This window comes from Wyeomyia smithii, chromosome 3, assembly GCF_029784165.1.
Source record: "Wyeomyia smithii strain HCP4-BCI-WySm-NY-G18 chromosome 3, ASM2978416v1, whole genome shotgun sequence".
NCBI classification, from domain to species: Eukaryota; Metazoa; Arthropoda; class Insecta; order Diptera; family Culicidae; genus Wyeomyia; species Wyeomyia smithii.
Genome location: NC_073696.1, coordinates 210,135,548 through 210,149,729, shown reverse-complemented (window position 1 = coordinate 210,149,729; position 14,182 = coordinate 210,135,548). Strand labels below are relative to the sequence as shown.

At 38.9% G+C, this 14,182-nt stretch overlaps 1 protein-coding gene across 1 annotated transcript in view; it reads right to left on the bottom strand.

Moving 5' to 3' along the window:
- Positions 1-3,977: 3,977 nt before the first annotated feature.
- The window catches only part of LOC129730043 (ceramide synthase 6), a 36,401-nt gene continuing 26,196 nt past the window's right edge, over positions 3,978-14,182 (bottom strand). The window contains exons 3-5 of the mRNA XM_055689021.1: positions 8,147-8,590; positions 7,824-8,084; positions 3,978-5,627 (exon numbers count right to left, since the gene is read on the bottom strand). Coding sequence (XP_055544996.1) covers positions 5,436-5,627; positions 7,824-8,084; positions 8,147-8,590 — 897 coding nt within the window. The 3' untranslated portion in view covers positions 3,978-5,435. The remainder of the gene's footprint in view (positions 5,628-7,823; positions 8,085-8,146; positions 8,591-14,182) is intronic.

Sequence of the window (14,182 nt, the reverse complement as noted above, 5' to 3'; positions counted from 1 at the left end):
AGCACATCGATTGGTTGAGTTCGAACGGAACGGGTTGAATATCAGCCAATCGGGGACACCTAACGCTCTTAGTTTGCCGCAGGCACGCACGTGTGGTACTTTGTCGAAAACTTGTTCTATTTCTCGAAACAGTAAATTTGTGTAGCACATTAAATTCGTGGTTGTGGAGCGACATTAGACAAATCCGTGTTGGAATTCCGAGATCAAATGTCGAACAGCATCATACAGTGCTCCATGAACCAGCGGTTCTTTGTTAATTCTCGACGTTATTACGTTTCCCGGACTAATGGATAAATGTAATAGATGTAGAAGGGTTTTACCTCACACTACATTCTTTCAGCATAATCTTTGGAGCAAGTTGTACTGAAATTCTAATGAAATTCAACGAAAAGTTCTTCAACTGTCTTCGGATTTAGAGCTGAAGTATTGCTCTCGAGGCTGGCAAAGCTTATTGAGTAGGGTTCGAAGTTCAACGTTCCACTAAGGCTTCCACTCGGTGCCGCTGGGGAAGATTGGCAAAGAGGGATATGGTCGCGAAAGATTTCATCAAGTTTTTCATAGAATCTATTAGTGATGAAAGTAAGTTGATAGACGAATCGGCGAACCAGCTGGAATGGACCTGAACGAGCAGTGGAAGCACATCCGTGATGCAATCAGCGAAACAGCGCGAGAACTGATAGGCATGACAACGGGAACCACGCGTAGTGAATGGTTCGATGCTGAGAGGTGACGGAAGAGAAGAACCGGGCCTACGCCAACACATTAGTAGCAGCTAATCGTGTGACGCGTCAGATGCGGGAGAAAGACCTGGAGGCGGGAGCTGCCGAAAAGAGGTTTCACCGCCGTAAGAAACGTGAGCACTACGATCGTGTCCTCGCGGAAGCGTAGAATTGCTTCACCAGGCACGACACGAGGACCTTCTATAGAACGGAACTAGGAAGCGGACAGTGCCAGTACCACATGTAATGACAGGGAGGGGAACTTGATTACCGATAAATCGCAGGTGGCTAGGCGTTGAAAGCAACATTTTGAAGTAGTGTTCAACGGTGAGGAAGGTAAGAGAGTCGTCGAGGGGAAAAGGATAGCAATTGGGGAGGGCGGACAAGCTGTGGACCCATCAACATTGGACGAGGTGAAGAATGCTTGCAAAGAGCTGGAGAACCACAAGGCCGCTGGAAAAGACGGCTTACCGGCCGAACTTTTCAAAGTCGAGAGCGAGCGGCTGTGTAGTGTAATTCACCAGATTATCCTGAGGGTATGGTCTGAGGAACTACTACCAGGGTGTCGAAAACCTCGAAAATCAGGGAATTCATTTTTCGATCAGGGAAAACTGAAAAACAATCAGGAAAAAAAATAACCGAGACGCGTTTTTTCAAACGGCTCTTCAGAGCCAAATTAGCGTAGAAGTCTTATGCGGTACCTGTACTGTTTGGTTACATACCCGAACGAGCAGTTTCATCACTAGAATTTCAGAATTGCGTTCAACTACGTTGCATTTTTTTTGTGCTGAATGCTGAAAAATATCAGGGAAATTATTGATATATTTCAGAGAATATATACAGACACATCATCTAATTTTAGGGCGGCTACGATACGGTGAAACGCAACGAGCTGTGGTGTATAATCTCAGGCTCTCGTACTTGCTGTACAACATAGCTTTGAAAGGTGCAATACGAAGGGCAGGTGTGCAGAGAAGCGGAACCATCATCACAAAGTCTCACATGCTTCTGGGCTTCGCGGATGGCTCTTGGAAGGGAAGCTGCGAGAAACGCGGATGGCGGATGAGCGACTGGCAAAGATAATGGTGCTTATTACGGGAGTCACTTCACGGTGAAATATATTTCACTCTCACGCTCACTTCACTTTTTTAGACCTATTCCCGATTCCACCTCAAGTGAGGAGACAAAAATCAACTCCGTGGAGTGAGATTGACAGTGAAGTGAAATTGAGAATAGGACAAGTGAAATGAGATTGATTCCCAGTTCAAAAATGTCTAAGTCCCAGAAAGTCGTTTATTCCCGTTTTTTTAGATAACACCAGATCTTGACGTGTTCTGCATTTCTAAGACATTCGGCATAAAAAAAAAATGTTTTTTTCGGTATCGAAAATTTTCTGAACTAGTTTGCATTTTTTCATCGGGCAAAAAAATGAAAATTTGACCGCTTTAAGGCACGGATCAAATTTTGATTGGTTTCGTTACTGAAGAATAAATCCAATATTTACCATTTGATCACAAATCAATCAACTTTAAGACTTATGGCATCTTCGCGGAATCATTTCACCGTTCAAAATGGTCGTGAAATAATTCCACGCGAAACGTCGCTTTTTCCGTTCTCACTTCACTGATATGACACTCATGATAACCCAGATTCCACGGCAGATGTCACTTTGCGACGTTTTTCTCGCTTACGTGAGTCCCATAATAGGATTTAGTTCACTTCACTCTGATTTCACCGTGAAGTGACTCCCGTAATAAGCACCAATATTTTGCAGAGAACCGAATAGAGGCTAACGACTTCGAGGCAGACCTCGCACACACTGGACGTGTACTGTCAACGAGAATGCCAGATCAGCGGGTGTAAGGGGAGACTGGAGAGGAGCACCCCAAAACCGAGTTTTGTGGAGGCGTATTCTGGATTCGGCATAGGATCTCAACGATCCGTCGCCATAAAAGTAAAAGTAAGTATTAGTGATGACATCCACTGAATTACCGTTCATAAGCCAATTCCAATCTACCGTGCTGAGAAGGTCGTACAAGAAGATAAGGTCGTAGTTCTTGGAGTCCAAAGTAGCAGGAGCATATTGACGGTCGGGTACGCATGAGTCGACATCAAAGTTAAAAGGTCTAATAAAATAAATGAATAAAATCTGTGGTGTACATCGAATGAGTAGAAGAATCGCTGAGTCCATGAGATCGACATTGTCGGAATCCGAAGTGATTGCCAGGCGTATGAATTGACCTGACTCAAGCCATTTTCAAGCATTTCTACGCAAGTCACCTCTTGGTCGGTTGATACATTCGAAGGCAGATATCTGTTGATTTTCTCGTCAAAATTCCACTGTGAATCGGGTAAATTGTAATCGCCCAATACAAGGGTTCATCATCGTTCGTGGACATCTCAACGATTTTCCGTACAACTGTGGTATGTAATTCGTACAGCTCTGGACTAGACATAGGCCTAATATAGATTCCAAAGACGACTAAAAAACGACTCCTTAGTTTATTTCGGACAACAATCTGTTCAAGCATGTCACAATCATGCAACGGAATCAAGGTACAGTGGTGCTGAGATTTGACTGCTATGGGTCTACTACCTCCCCGGTCGTAGTCACAGTTCGAGAGATTCGAGCGAAAATCGTGCGTTTTTGTGCGTAAGCCTCTTACATTGTGGTAGTACACAGCTAAAACTGAGTCCAAATGAAAGTCTCGTCTCGCGTACCGGTGTAGTCGTGGAGTAAATCGTCTGATGGGCATTGATTAATGCTAGTAGCGAAAGACAAGTTAGAGCACGAAGAAATACTAGCGTAATGGTACTTTCCTGAACTGGACTTTTAGATGTCTCGTCCCTCGCATCCTTACGCATGACCGTGACGGCTGCTGAATGCTTCCTGGAATGGCTACGACTACGGATATCTGTGGAATCCATAATGCCATCATCAATGCGTACCGGTGTCACGAAAGGTGTGTCAGTTGGAGAGAGTTGTCTTCTCTCAATCCTGTTATGCTGGCTAAGTTCAGTAAGTTAATCGTCTTGAACACGATTTTTTGGCGCAGCTTGAAATTGACTCGTTTTTTTACACAGTTCTGCAGCAGAACAGTTAGTTTTTGTTTGTAGAGGTTTTAACATGCATCACTTTAAATCAACTTATTTTCAATTCGTTAGTGACTACAATCGCCTACTTACTTATAAATTTAATTCCGTTGTGTAAAGCAAATTTGCCAGGCCGTCATCAGTCAAAAAGCAATACCATAAGAATTCCATTTGTTTTACACTTTATTGTGTGCTTCCTTTTTGATCACGTTTTCTTTCGAAATCTTTCCTCGCCTTCTGATATCAAAGTAAGCTCAAAACGAGCAAATAATTACGACTAATTTCCGTCCGGTGAACGCCAAGAAGTAGCATTCAAAATAACAGAATAAAGCGGGGCGTAGTAAAACCAGCGAACTAAGAAGGTTAACATAGATTGGCTGCTTTTTTGTGGGATGGATTTAAAATGCAATTTTGTAATGCATCATAGCATTCTTTTACGCACACATTTACACCGAGCATTACATAGCTTCTACTCGCGTCTAACGAACCTTTTGCTTATTCACTAGGATGGTAATTTGGAAACAATATTACTTTTTATCTATAAACTTAGATTTTATTCCTACTGTATCCGGTTTACTTTCAAGATCATCTAATCTAACTGATAGTATACGTTCGATGCTTTCCCTCTCTCTTTGGAAGATGAAAAAAGTGTCCGACACGCATTGCAGAGGCAAAGTAATAACAACAAAGTTTTTTGTTTCTATCCGTCAGCTAATGAAAGGCAGCTGTGTATGATGTGTGAGTAATTACATTCCTCATTGATAAACAGATAATTTACCCCGAACAGAGAGGTCCTATTAGTGTACTGGAGTGTATATCAGCGGAGATATTGCAAGTTTGCTGTCCAAATAGAATGGGCGTTGATTGTTCGATACATTTTGTAAGCTTCGTAACAAGACACCTTCCTATATTAATTTCCACTCTACAATCCTATATGAACATGCTTTATCATGGTATGAAATTCGTTTTTTCCGCACGAGTATTTCTATCGCCTTTTTTGGTTTTCTGTCAAAAGTTAAACTAGCCATCAAATTTGAAGAACGGGACCAAACTAGTAAAAATCAGGGGTAATTTGTTCACAAACTTGTTCTTTTAGCGCGACAAAAAAAAAACGTATACTTGTAAAAAGCGCCTAATATGTAAAAATAACTAGTTTCAACCCGCTCGCCAAACCTTTTGTAGACTAGTGTAGTTGAATGTTACCGGGAATGTTGAAACAAAACCAAAGATTAGCATTTTTAATGATCTAGGACGCGGTTCGTGAAGACTGCGGATTTTTTTCTAACAGAAAAATCACCGTTGGTTTCACTCTTCATGTATATCATCCGAAGAGACGTCTTCGACGGTCTTTTTGCCTCTTTGTTCTATTTGTTCAATAAATATATTGATAGCAAAGTTTGTTTCTTAAATATGCTCGATAATTAAGACGTTATTTCCTTTTATCATTCTTTGTTTGCTAGTTGCACATTTAGACTCCATTCACTCAAACAGGTCGGGTTAACAATTTATTTAAATATATATTATACGCATCATGCTCTAGCGCACGCATTTCAATCGATTTTAGCATAGCAACATTGGTTGTAAAAGTAGCAACTGTGTAGTAGCCTGGTGCAAACAAGCGCTTTACTGGCTTTTCTTAGGTGACGATGGGGTTGGGTCAGCGTTGCCGACACCGTCAGCTGCGCTGTTCGCCGATCTGCTGGGTGAAGGCCGGTGCGATTGCTTCTTTGGAGTGCCATTGGCTACGAAGGGCCGGGCATTCTCGGAACTGTCCGAGAGTTCATCGCTCGAACTCGAGCGGACATCGCCATCCATCTGCGAAGAACAAAAAAAGGTTCATTAGTGGATGTCTGCTAAAATAGTTCGAAGGATTTCAAAGGTACAAGCTTTGTTTACGCATAAAAAGTTTATTTAATTCGATATTTGCTGGCATAATGATTTAAAATTCAATAGTTACTTTTCTTGTTGACTATTTCTGAGTTCTACGAAAAACACGCCTCGTTCTTTATTAAAAAAGAATAGAAAAAACATAAAATCCAAACAATTTTTCGTCTTGTAGTCAGAGAAGCCGCAAAGAATAGCGAAATTTATTTGCGAATAATTAGACGTGGAAAAAGCATTCGACAGTGTTTGGCATAAAAGATCGGTTGCGAAAATGGTTTCTTTTAATTTTCCAATTTATCTAATTAAAATTTTAAACAAATATCTAACTGATCGAACTCTGCAGGTTGTCTACCTTAAATCAAGATCTGAAAAATTTCCTGTCAGAGCAGGTGTGCCTCAAGGTTCAGTCCTGCACAACATATTTACTTCAGATCTTCCTGGCTTCACCTCCAGGATGTACAAAGTCACTGTTTTGCGATGACATTAACGTTTCCGTAAAAGGAAAGTCTACGTGTCACTTGCAGTCGATTGCAGATATTTTCTCTTTCTATTTGCAAGAATGAAAAATTTCCCCCGATGCTTCTGAAACTCAATTGATAATTTTTCTTCTTAAGCCTGGAACTTCTTTTCCCAAGCCAAAAAATAGTCATGTTATCAAGATGAATGGGGTTATTTTAAATAGGTCTAACAAAGTTTAGCACTTGGGAATAGTTTACGATAAAAACTTATTTTCAAAGAACACATTGAGAGTATACAAGTAAAGTGCATCAAATATACGAAATTTTTATATCCTCTCATTAATAGGAAATCTTAACTTTGTTTAGAATAAACTTTTCATTTGCAGACAAATTTTAAGACCCCCTGCTTTATGCTGTACCGATTCAGTCAAGATGTTGTCTAACAAGGAAGGAAACGCTCCAAAGGATTCAGAATACAATTTTGAAAATACTTTTGAAGCGTCCTCTTTGGTTTGGTACACTCGAATCACATAGGCTTACACTCAGGATGGCGAAAAAATTTTCAAAATCAAATTCCCTGATTTTTCCAATATTCCCTGAAATATAACATTAATTTCCCTGATATTTTTCAGCATTCGGCACAAAAAAGTGCAACGTAGATTTACGCAACTCTAAAATCTTAGCGGAAAAATCATTCTATCAGATATGAAACCGAACGGTAGCGGTCCCGAATCAGCCTTTTATGCTACAGGTTTTGCACTAAAGAGCCGTTCATAAAAGAATCGCTGTCGGTTAATAAATTTTCCCTGATTATTTTTCAGTTTTCCCTGTTATTCCGTAATTTCCCTGATCGAAAAATAAAATCCCTGACATTCCCTAGTCTTTCAGGCTTTTCCAGTTTTTTGCCACCCTGTACACTGGTGTTGAAACATTAGAAGCTATGTCAAATAAAGTTATTATCAATTCTCGACTCAAATTGTCACAATCCTCAATTGCTACGATAAGCTCTATTTATAACCGATATGATAGCAATTAGGTTAATTGTAAGATTATTTTCCTTTTTTGACTAATGTTTTCAAAAACACATTTTTTTAAATATAATATTTTTCAAAAGCTGAAAATAATAGTAGTACTACTGAGAATAATGTGTTTTAGGAGTTGATAGATGACATTGTTTTTGTATTTTTTATCAATGTTCTGCAAGCGTTTTTTCACGCTTTGGCTCAGTGTAAAACGAACAGTAAAACTCGGTTGTGGAAAAGCGACAATTTTTTATCTTTTTTTTCTTGATTAGAGCAATACAAGTCCGCGTCATGAAGATCACGTTGAAGAAACATCAAGATGGGTTAAAATTAGATTTTTTTGTAACTTACATATCAATCTTTTTGTTTATTCGTTTATAAAAATAAAGCAAACATTCTTGTGGAAAAAGTGAATTGAAAATCGTTTCCTTTAATTTGAATCGAGATGAATCGTCAGTTGTTTAGATACCTATACACCAATCAGTGAACGAAATGTATCTTTCAAGATCTCTCGAATTTTTAGAGTTATGGAGATAGCTATTACTCCTAGCTAATCTCTTGTTCTAGATCTCCATATAACGTTCAGATTAGCAATACAAAATCTTCTTTATTATAAAAGCATGAAATCGTGCCTTCAAACAACTCACCTGCCCACATTTGATCGCCTTGATGACGATCTGCATAATCAGATAGGTCCAGCCAATGTGTAAAACGAGCAACAATATCAGCAATGTGTTGAAAATGTAGTACGCAGGGAACATCGGAAGTATCTGTGGTGCCTCAACCGAAGAGCTGTAGATGATGCGCGGGTACAACATAAGTCGGGTAATAATCCAAACCACGGTGAACACAGCAAAAATTGCATCACAAAGCTTCTGATATTGCGCATATTTGGTGATTTTAGCTGCCTGAAATTAAAAGAAAACTATTATAGTAATTCTAGTTTAAAATTACGAATCTGACGTTTTACCTCTAAGAAGATATCTGCACAATCATGCACCAGAAGGACCAACGAGCCAACTCGATGCAAGTTGCAGACCCAACTCAGCGCCATCAGTAGGATGGTAATCATGTGATGGGCAAACATTTGCCAGAAATCCTTCCGCTTAACATCAATGAACTGCGACGCAGTTAAAGACCAGTAAAATGCCATCGAGATCATGTAGTACCACCAGACATCGTTGGTTACCGACTGGTGCGGGTAGCCATACCAACAGTTCTTGATGTCCCATAACCAGGGTTTATCCCACATAACGATGCAACCGAAGATGAAGCTGTACGTGTAGTAGATGCATCGCCACGAGTTTTCGCAAAATTTAACCAACGTCGTCGGTTTGTCCTGTGCCCTTCGGCGACGCCACCATCGCTCTATTTGTCGCTCGGTCAGTTCGGTCTGCTTGGTCAACTTGACAATCTGAAAAAGAAAACAAAAAATAAGTTTAGGGGTTTTTGATAAAGGACAAAATTTCAAATTAAGCCACGAAAATATATCACACGCCTCGTTGCTATTACATCAACATTTCTGTGAAAACGTGATTACGATGTCCACTCGTAGTTTCATATGGAGATAGTTAATTAAGATCTATATCACGGCTCTCCACTTCTTTCCGATTCCTAGCATATCTTTACACTGCAGAACTGCAACCAAACAAACGCTCGTTCTTGCAATTCCATTTTGCAATCGCTTGATTCTTCATGCTAATTGCAAAACTCGAGTGTAGAGCCTGGAGATGCAAACTGCGACACAGATTCCTGCGAGTCCGACTCTCGGTCTCGGTGCAGTGTGACCTATATAATCCAGCAGCCGTTATTGGTTTTTGCCTATTCAAATATACGGGCGCTCTTTAGAATTGGCAAATGAAAATCAATTATCGAAAAGTTTATGTTTCGCATTGTTCACATCCGAATTTGATCACGGCCAACTAATAATACGTGCCCCGAAAGCTATCCGTTTGAGTTAATAATTTTTGGTGAATTAAGTGGCCAAACTTGTTAAAAAGTGTCAAGTTGTGATCTGTGATGCTTTGTCTAAGTGAGAAAAGTGAAGGTTTTGTGAAAAACACAGTGTTCTTTGCGTGAAAATAGTATTTTTTCCTCGAATTGCAATTGAAAATTGTAAGGCCAGCTAAGTTGCGTGAGTGTAAGTGCCTACTTTGTGCGTCGCGCTAACTAGCGGTTCGTTATTAACATGCGAAAATGGAATGCATGGCGGTGTGAGCGAAGAGAACAATAATATCTGGCGAGAGAGCGAAGAGATTAGTGTTGCGCTGTGCTTGTCGGCGTTTGTTTCGCTGGCATAGGCATAACCAAAATAAAACAGATGAGTATAAGTTTTTGTATCAAACATTTTAAGAATGCATAGGCTCTGTGTGTAGTGGTTTTTAGCGGGTTTAGGACTTTGCCAGAAGTGTAAATGTGTCATCTGTTGGGTGCACAAAGTGTGGTTGCTTTTCGGTTGCGGGTGGAGTTTTTTTTTTATATTTACAAACCAGATTGTACGGTGCACTCTCACAGGTCAAAATTGGCAGTTTTACAATATAGTTTCAAAATTTATCATTCGAGCATGACAATGCGGCATGCGATTGATGCATCGTCTACAATTGTGAGTCCTGGCAGGGCGTTGACATTTTATTCAGTTCTATGTTCTTGTTTTATGATTTTCCTAGCTTTTGGACAAATGTTGATATACATAAGTAACTTTTATTTAATAATGTTGAAATCGTTTTGGGCGTGAAAATAGTTCACGACAACTGAACTTTGATTGCAATTATTTTGGCATTTTGACAATAAACTTGGAATTTTTTTTTGTTTAATATGCTTATTTGCATTTTTTTAAGTTTTTGGGCTATGAATGCATGGAACTTTGTCAGTTTTTATATTCAGTAGGTGTCTTTTGTGCGAAACGTCGTGTCGCGTATGCGTCGGTAGGAGAAAATGGAGCGGTCGTCCATAATGCCCCGGTGAAACGCATCATCGGCCCGGGTGAGTTTTGTTTATCTAGGAGTTTCCGGAGTGCAGTGGGCACGCTATTGTTTACTTCGGGGAGGTCAGCTCAGTTTCGTGCACGTTATTTTGACAGCGCTCAGTGTAACTATCTTAATACAGCGGTTTCGGAGCTCAATGACCATTACATCGTATAATGCTCGGGTGTGCCTTGTGGGTTTTTTTTACTCGCTCTAACGGTTCTTTGAGCTGGTACCAGTAGTTTGCGTTCGGCGTGCGGTGCGTTTTACGAAATTCATTCGTTTCGAGGTAAATTTTAATAGTTCATGGGATGAAACGCGAAGTTTGGTGTGATACAGACTGTTAACGATTGGTTGCCGATGATACCTAGAAACTTCGATTCTTCTATATGCCGATACAGCGATCGTGATGCGGTTCTATTTATATCGTCTTCTGATGGCCGGTTGCGCAGAGACCGAGAAATATCCATATCGGGCGCGAATTTGTGTAGAAAAGATCGCACCATCAACCTCGATGGATCCAGATCAATTCCTTTCCACTAACACTAATTCCTTCCTTTGATACTTGTGGATGATGCAGAGGATTCCTCGGTCTCTAGTAGCAACAAGTATTAAACTAACACTCCCGATATCCCTTCCTCTATTGATCTGCTTATTATCATTTTGACGGTTCTTTGTGCAATTTCAGCTGGTTCTGGTCAATCGCGGGCAACACACGGGCGATCAAATATGCTATGCTATGCTATGCTATGCATTGTTCACATCCGAATTTAAATAGAGCGAACTAATTAGGGATAAAAAGTCAATTAACAAAATTCATTCCAAATTGGTTAAAGTTAATATATAGTCAACCAACGACGTTAACGCATTGTTAGACTGTAATAGCAGGTTAATTATCATAATATTCCACCGGCTGAAATGATTCCGTGCTGTCTTCTAATGAAGCTGAAATATTAATGAGCTTCGGACATTTTTTCAACCAAATTAGACATAGTCAAAGATCAACGAAACCTACTTTGTGTGAGTTGTGGTGATTGGTTGGTCATACTGTAGCAAGTAAGCAAATTGAACAATCTATTTGCTGTGTTATGCATATTCTGCTCAAATCAAACTGGGCTATAGAGTGAACGCAACAACACCCGAAAAGATGTTGGTTTCGTACGGGTTGCTGGCCTCGTTGACGTAAAAGGTAATTTATTTGGCACTTTCGAGGCGCACCAAAACAGCGTTGTTTGTATAACCGGAATCAAATTACCAGCGTAGTATAGTTGACCGAACCTACCACGGAACAGTGATTCGGAAACCGTACCGAAACAAACTAAATTGAATTGTGTTTTCGTACTTACTTTTTACGCAATTTAGTGCTTGAGCAAGTCACAATGTGATAACAGTGGATAATGAAAACAATAATAGAAAACGGCAAAATTGGATGGTTTATTAATTGGATGTTTTAAAATTGAATACAACATCATAGTTTTTGGGTACTGCGAAATTTTGCATGCTTGTGCCAAAAGTGTGTGTTGTTTTGTGTTTACGAACAAAAACAATATGTGTGATTCCAGCGTAATTGATTAACTCGCGTTTGGGCCTAACAAACAATAAAAAAAATCTCTTGTGCTACAAAAAACCAAAAGTTAATTCGACTTAAAATAACCGATCACTTGAAAGTTCAACCACGTCATCACTCTCACATTTTTTTTACTATATAGTTGTGAGCAGAGCCGGAGGCTATTGATAAATAACTAAAATGTAAGCGAACTATTCTAACTACTTTTATATCTTTTCTTTTTTTTAAATCTTTTTTTGTTTTTTGTATTTTTTTGCCACTCGTGATTCAGTTTTTTCACTGTTCTTGCACGCTATCACCTATTCCGAGGTAAAACTAATAAATAAATAAAGAAAAATGCTGGATCAGGTGCTTACTTGCAAGAGGCCACCGCTTCCGATGACGGGTCGGCTACTTGCTTGCGATTATGTAGCTTCGCCGCATTGTTTTAATTAGAATAACGTAAGGTAACTATATTATTTAGACCATTTTCTGATCGAATAATGACAAATTCCGTGTTAGGTTGCTCAGGCTATTTTGCATTGAAGTTTTTAAGAATTACGTACGTGACATACCCTTTACAGGGATATTAGTTTTATTCTGAAAAATGTTATACTATTTATGTGCAATAGATTCTAACGTTCTTTTCTCGCTATTATTTCAGTAACGATGATGAATGTAAAAAAAATAACCTTTTTATCTACTACGAGCATTGCATTTATTTATTTACAGCAGTTTCATTGATATTGTGACACTTTTAATTTGCTACCAAAATCCAAAAAATATCAACAGGCAACATTTCGCTTCTATACGCAATTCTATTCTAGTAATTCCGTTCTAAAGGTTAGTTTATCACATCACTGATGCTGTCTTTGGCACATCAATGCTTTAAAAGCTATAACGAGCGTAGAAGAAAAAAACACTTGAGTAACTCAACCACACCCGTTGCGTTTTAGTGCCACTTGGATTGAACATTTCGAATTCTGATGGATCGTATCACTTTCGCTGTTTACTCAGCTTGAAACCGAAAGTTGGGAGGGAAGCATTCGATGAACGATTGTGATTGTTTGATCCCTGATGTTCGCTCGCAGTCAGCATTCTCAACACTCGCCACCGCCTCGGTTCAGAGAGCAACAGAGAATGTGAATGTACTTTTTACTGATCATCTTTGCCATGATATATAGAGAAAAATGAATTACCCTCTTCAAATTATTCACCAAACTTCCTAATTGGATGGTGTAGGATTTCACCCGTTGAGGCGTTGATAACAAATTACAAACAAATTATTGAAAATTAACTCTCGGCTTTTCGATTCGTATATACACCAAACGCAATTAAATGAATATATTTTAAAAATAGTGCACAAATCATAAAACATAAAAAAGTGGAAAAAATCGCACAGCATTCATTTTCATGATCTACTTTACATACTTAGTATACATGTTTGAAAAATTGGAATTTCGCCCGGCTTTGTGTGCTCGAATACAACGAAAGCGAAAGCGGGACGAAGCAAAATGGAAAATGACCTGAATGTCTTAATTTTTGTTTGTTTGTTTTGATCGTACGATTTCATATTCAGAATCGCGCCCGTTCGTTTGTTCAAAAAAGTGGTGTTTTGCCTTAATAATGGTATTTTTATCGCTTCCGAATCGCGTTAAGAGCATTAGTTCATTTGATCGCGTTAAAGGTTAAACATACAACATATATTATGGAAAATATACACACTGGTTTTTATTGTGTAAGGAAGCAATCTAAAAACATAACACGTGTTGTGGGTGGTTTAATTAAAACTGTTGGCTTTTTTGAAACAATCCCATTACGATGGGTCTCGGAATACTAAACATTTCTCGTCCGGTAAATTCGAAACCTCTTAGTTTTCCAGTAATATTTTTTAAACGTTGGTATATTATAGTAATATTTTCCGAGTAAATCATGAAAAATTATTTAAGATTTTCCGAAATAAATAGCTAATCCATTTTGTCAAATGCTATTTTTGTTTATACCTACCTGCTAAAAACAACAAAAATCTAGTCCCAATCTGTACGACAATAAAAGTAGGCATTGTTGGTGCCTTTTGTGCATCGAAATAGGAACTAATTCGTTGTATTGAACAGGTATTTTAACATTTTTCTTGGTTTTACACAGCTTTCCTGGTTCCGGAAATGCTAATGTTGGGGCGTATTTGTACATTTTGCTCAATTTTACCCAACTCTCAGAAACCGGAAGTTGTCATCTTGGATTTAAAAGTTTTGGTGGATATTGATATTTGGTTCTGAACAGCATGCCGATTGCGAAAATACCTATATTGCAAATTGGTAATTGATTTTTACAGATTTCCAGAAACCGGAAATCGCCACCTGATGACATACATGATGGTCATTCGACACTCGCACATTAAAGAGATGCACACTGCCATTCGTTTGGCGATGTTATTTAGTCCTGTTTCTGTCCACTCCATTCTATTTATGTTGAGAGATATTATTACAAGATCAATGAT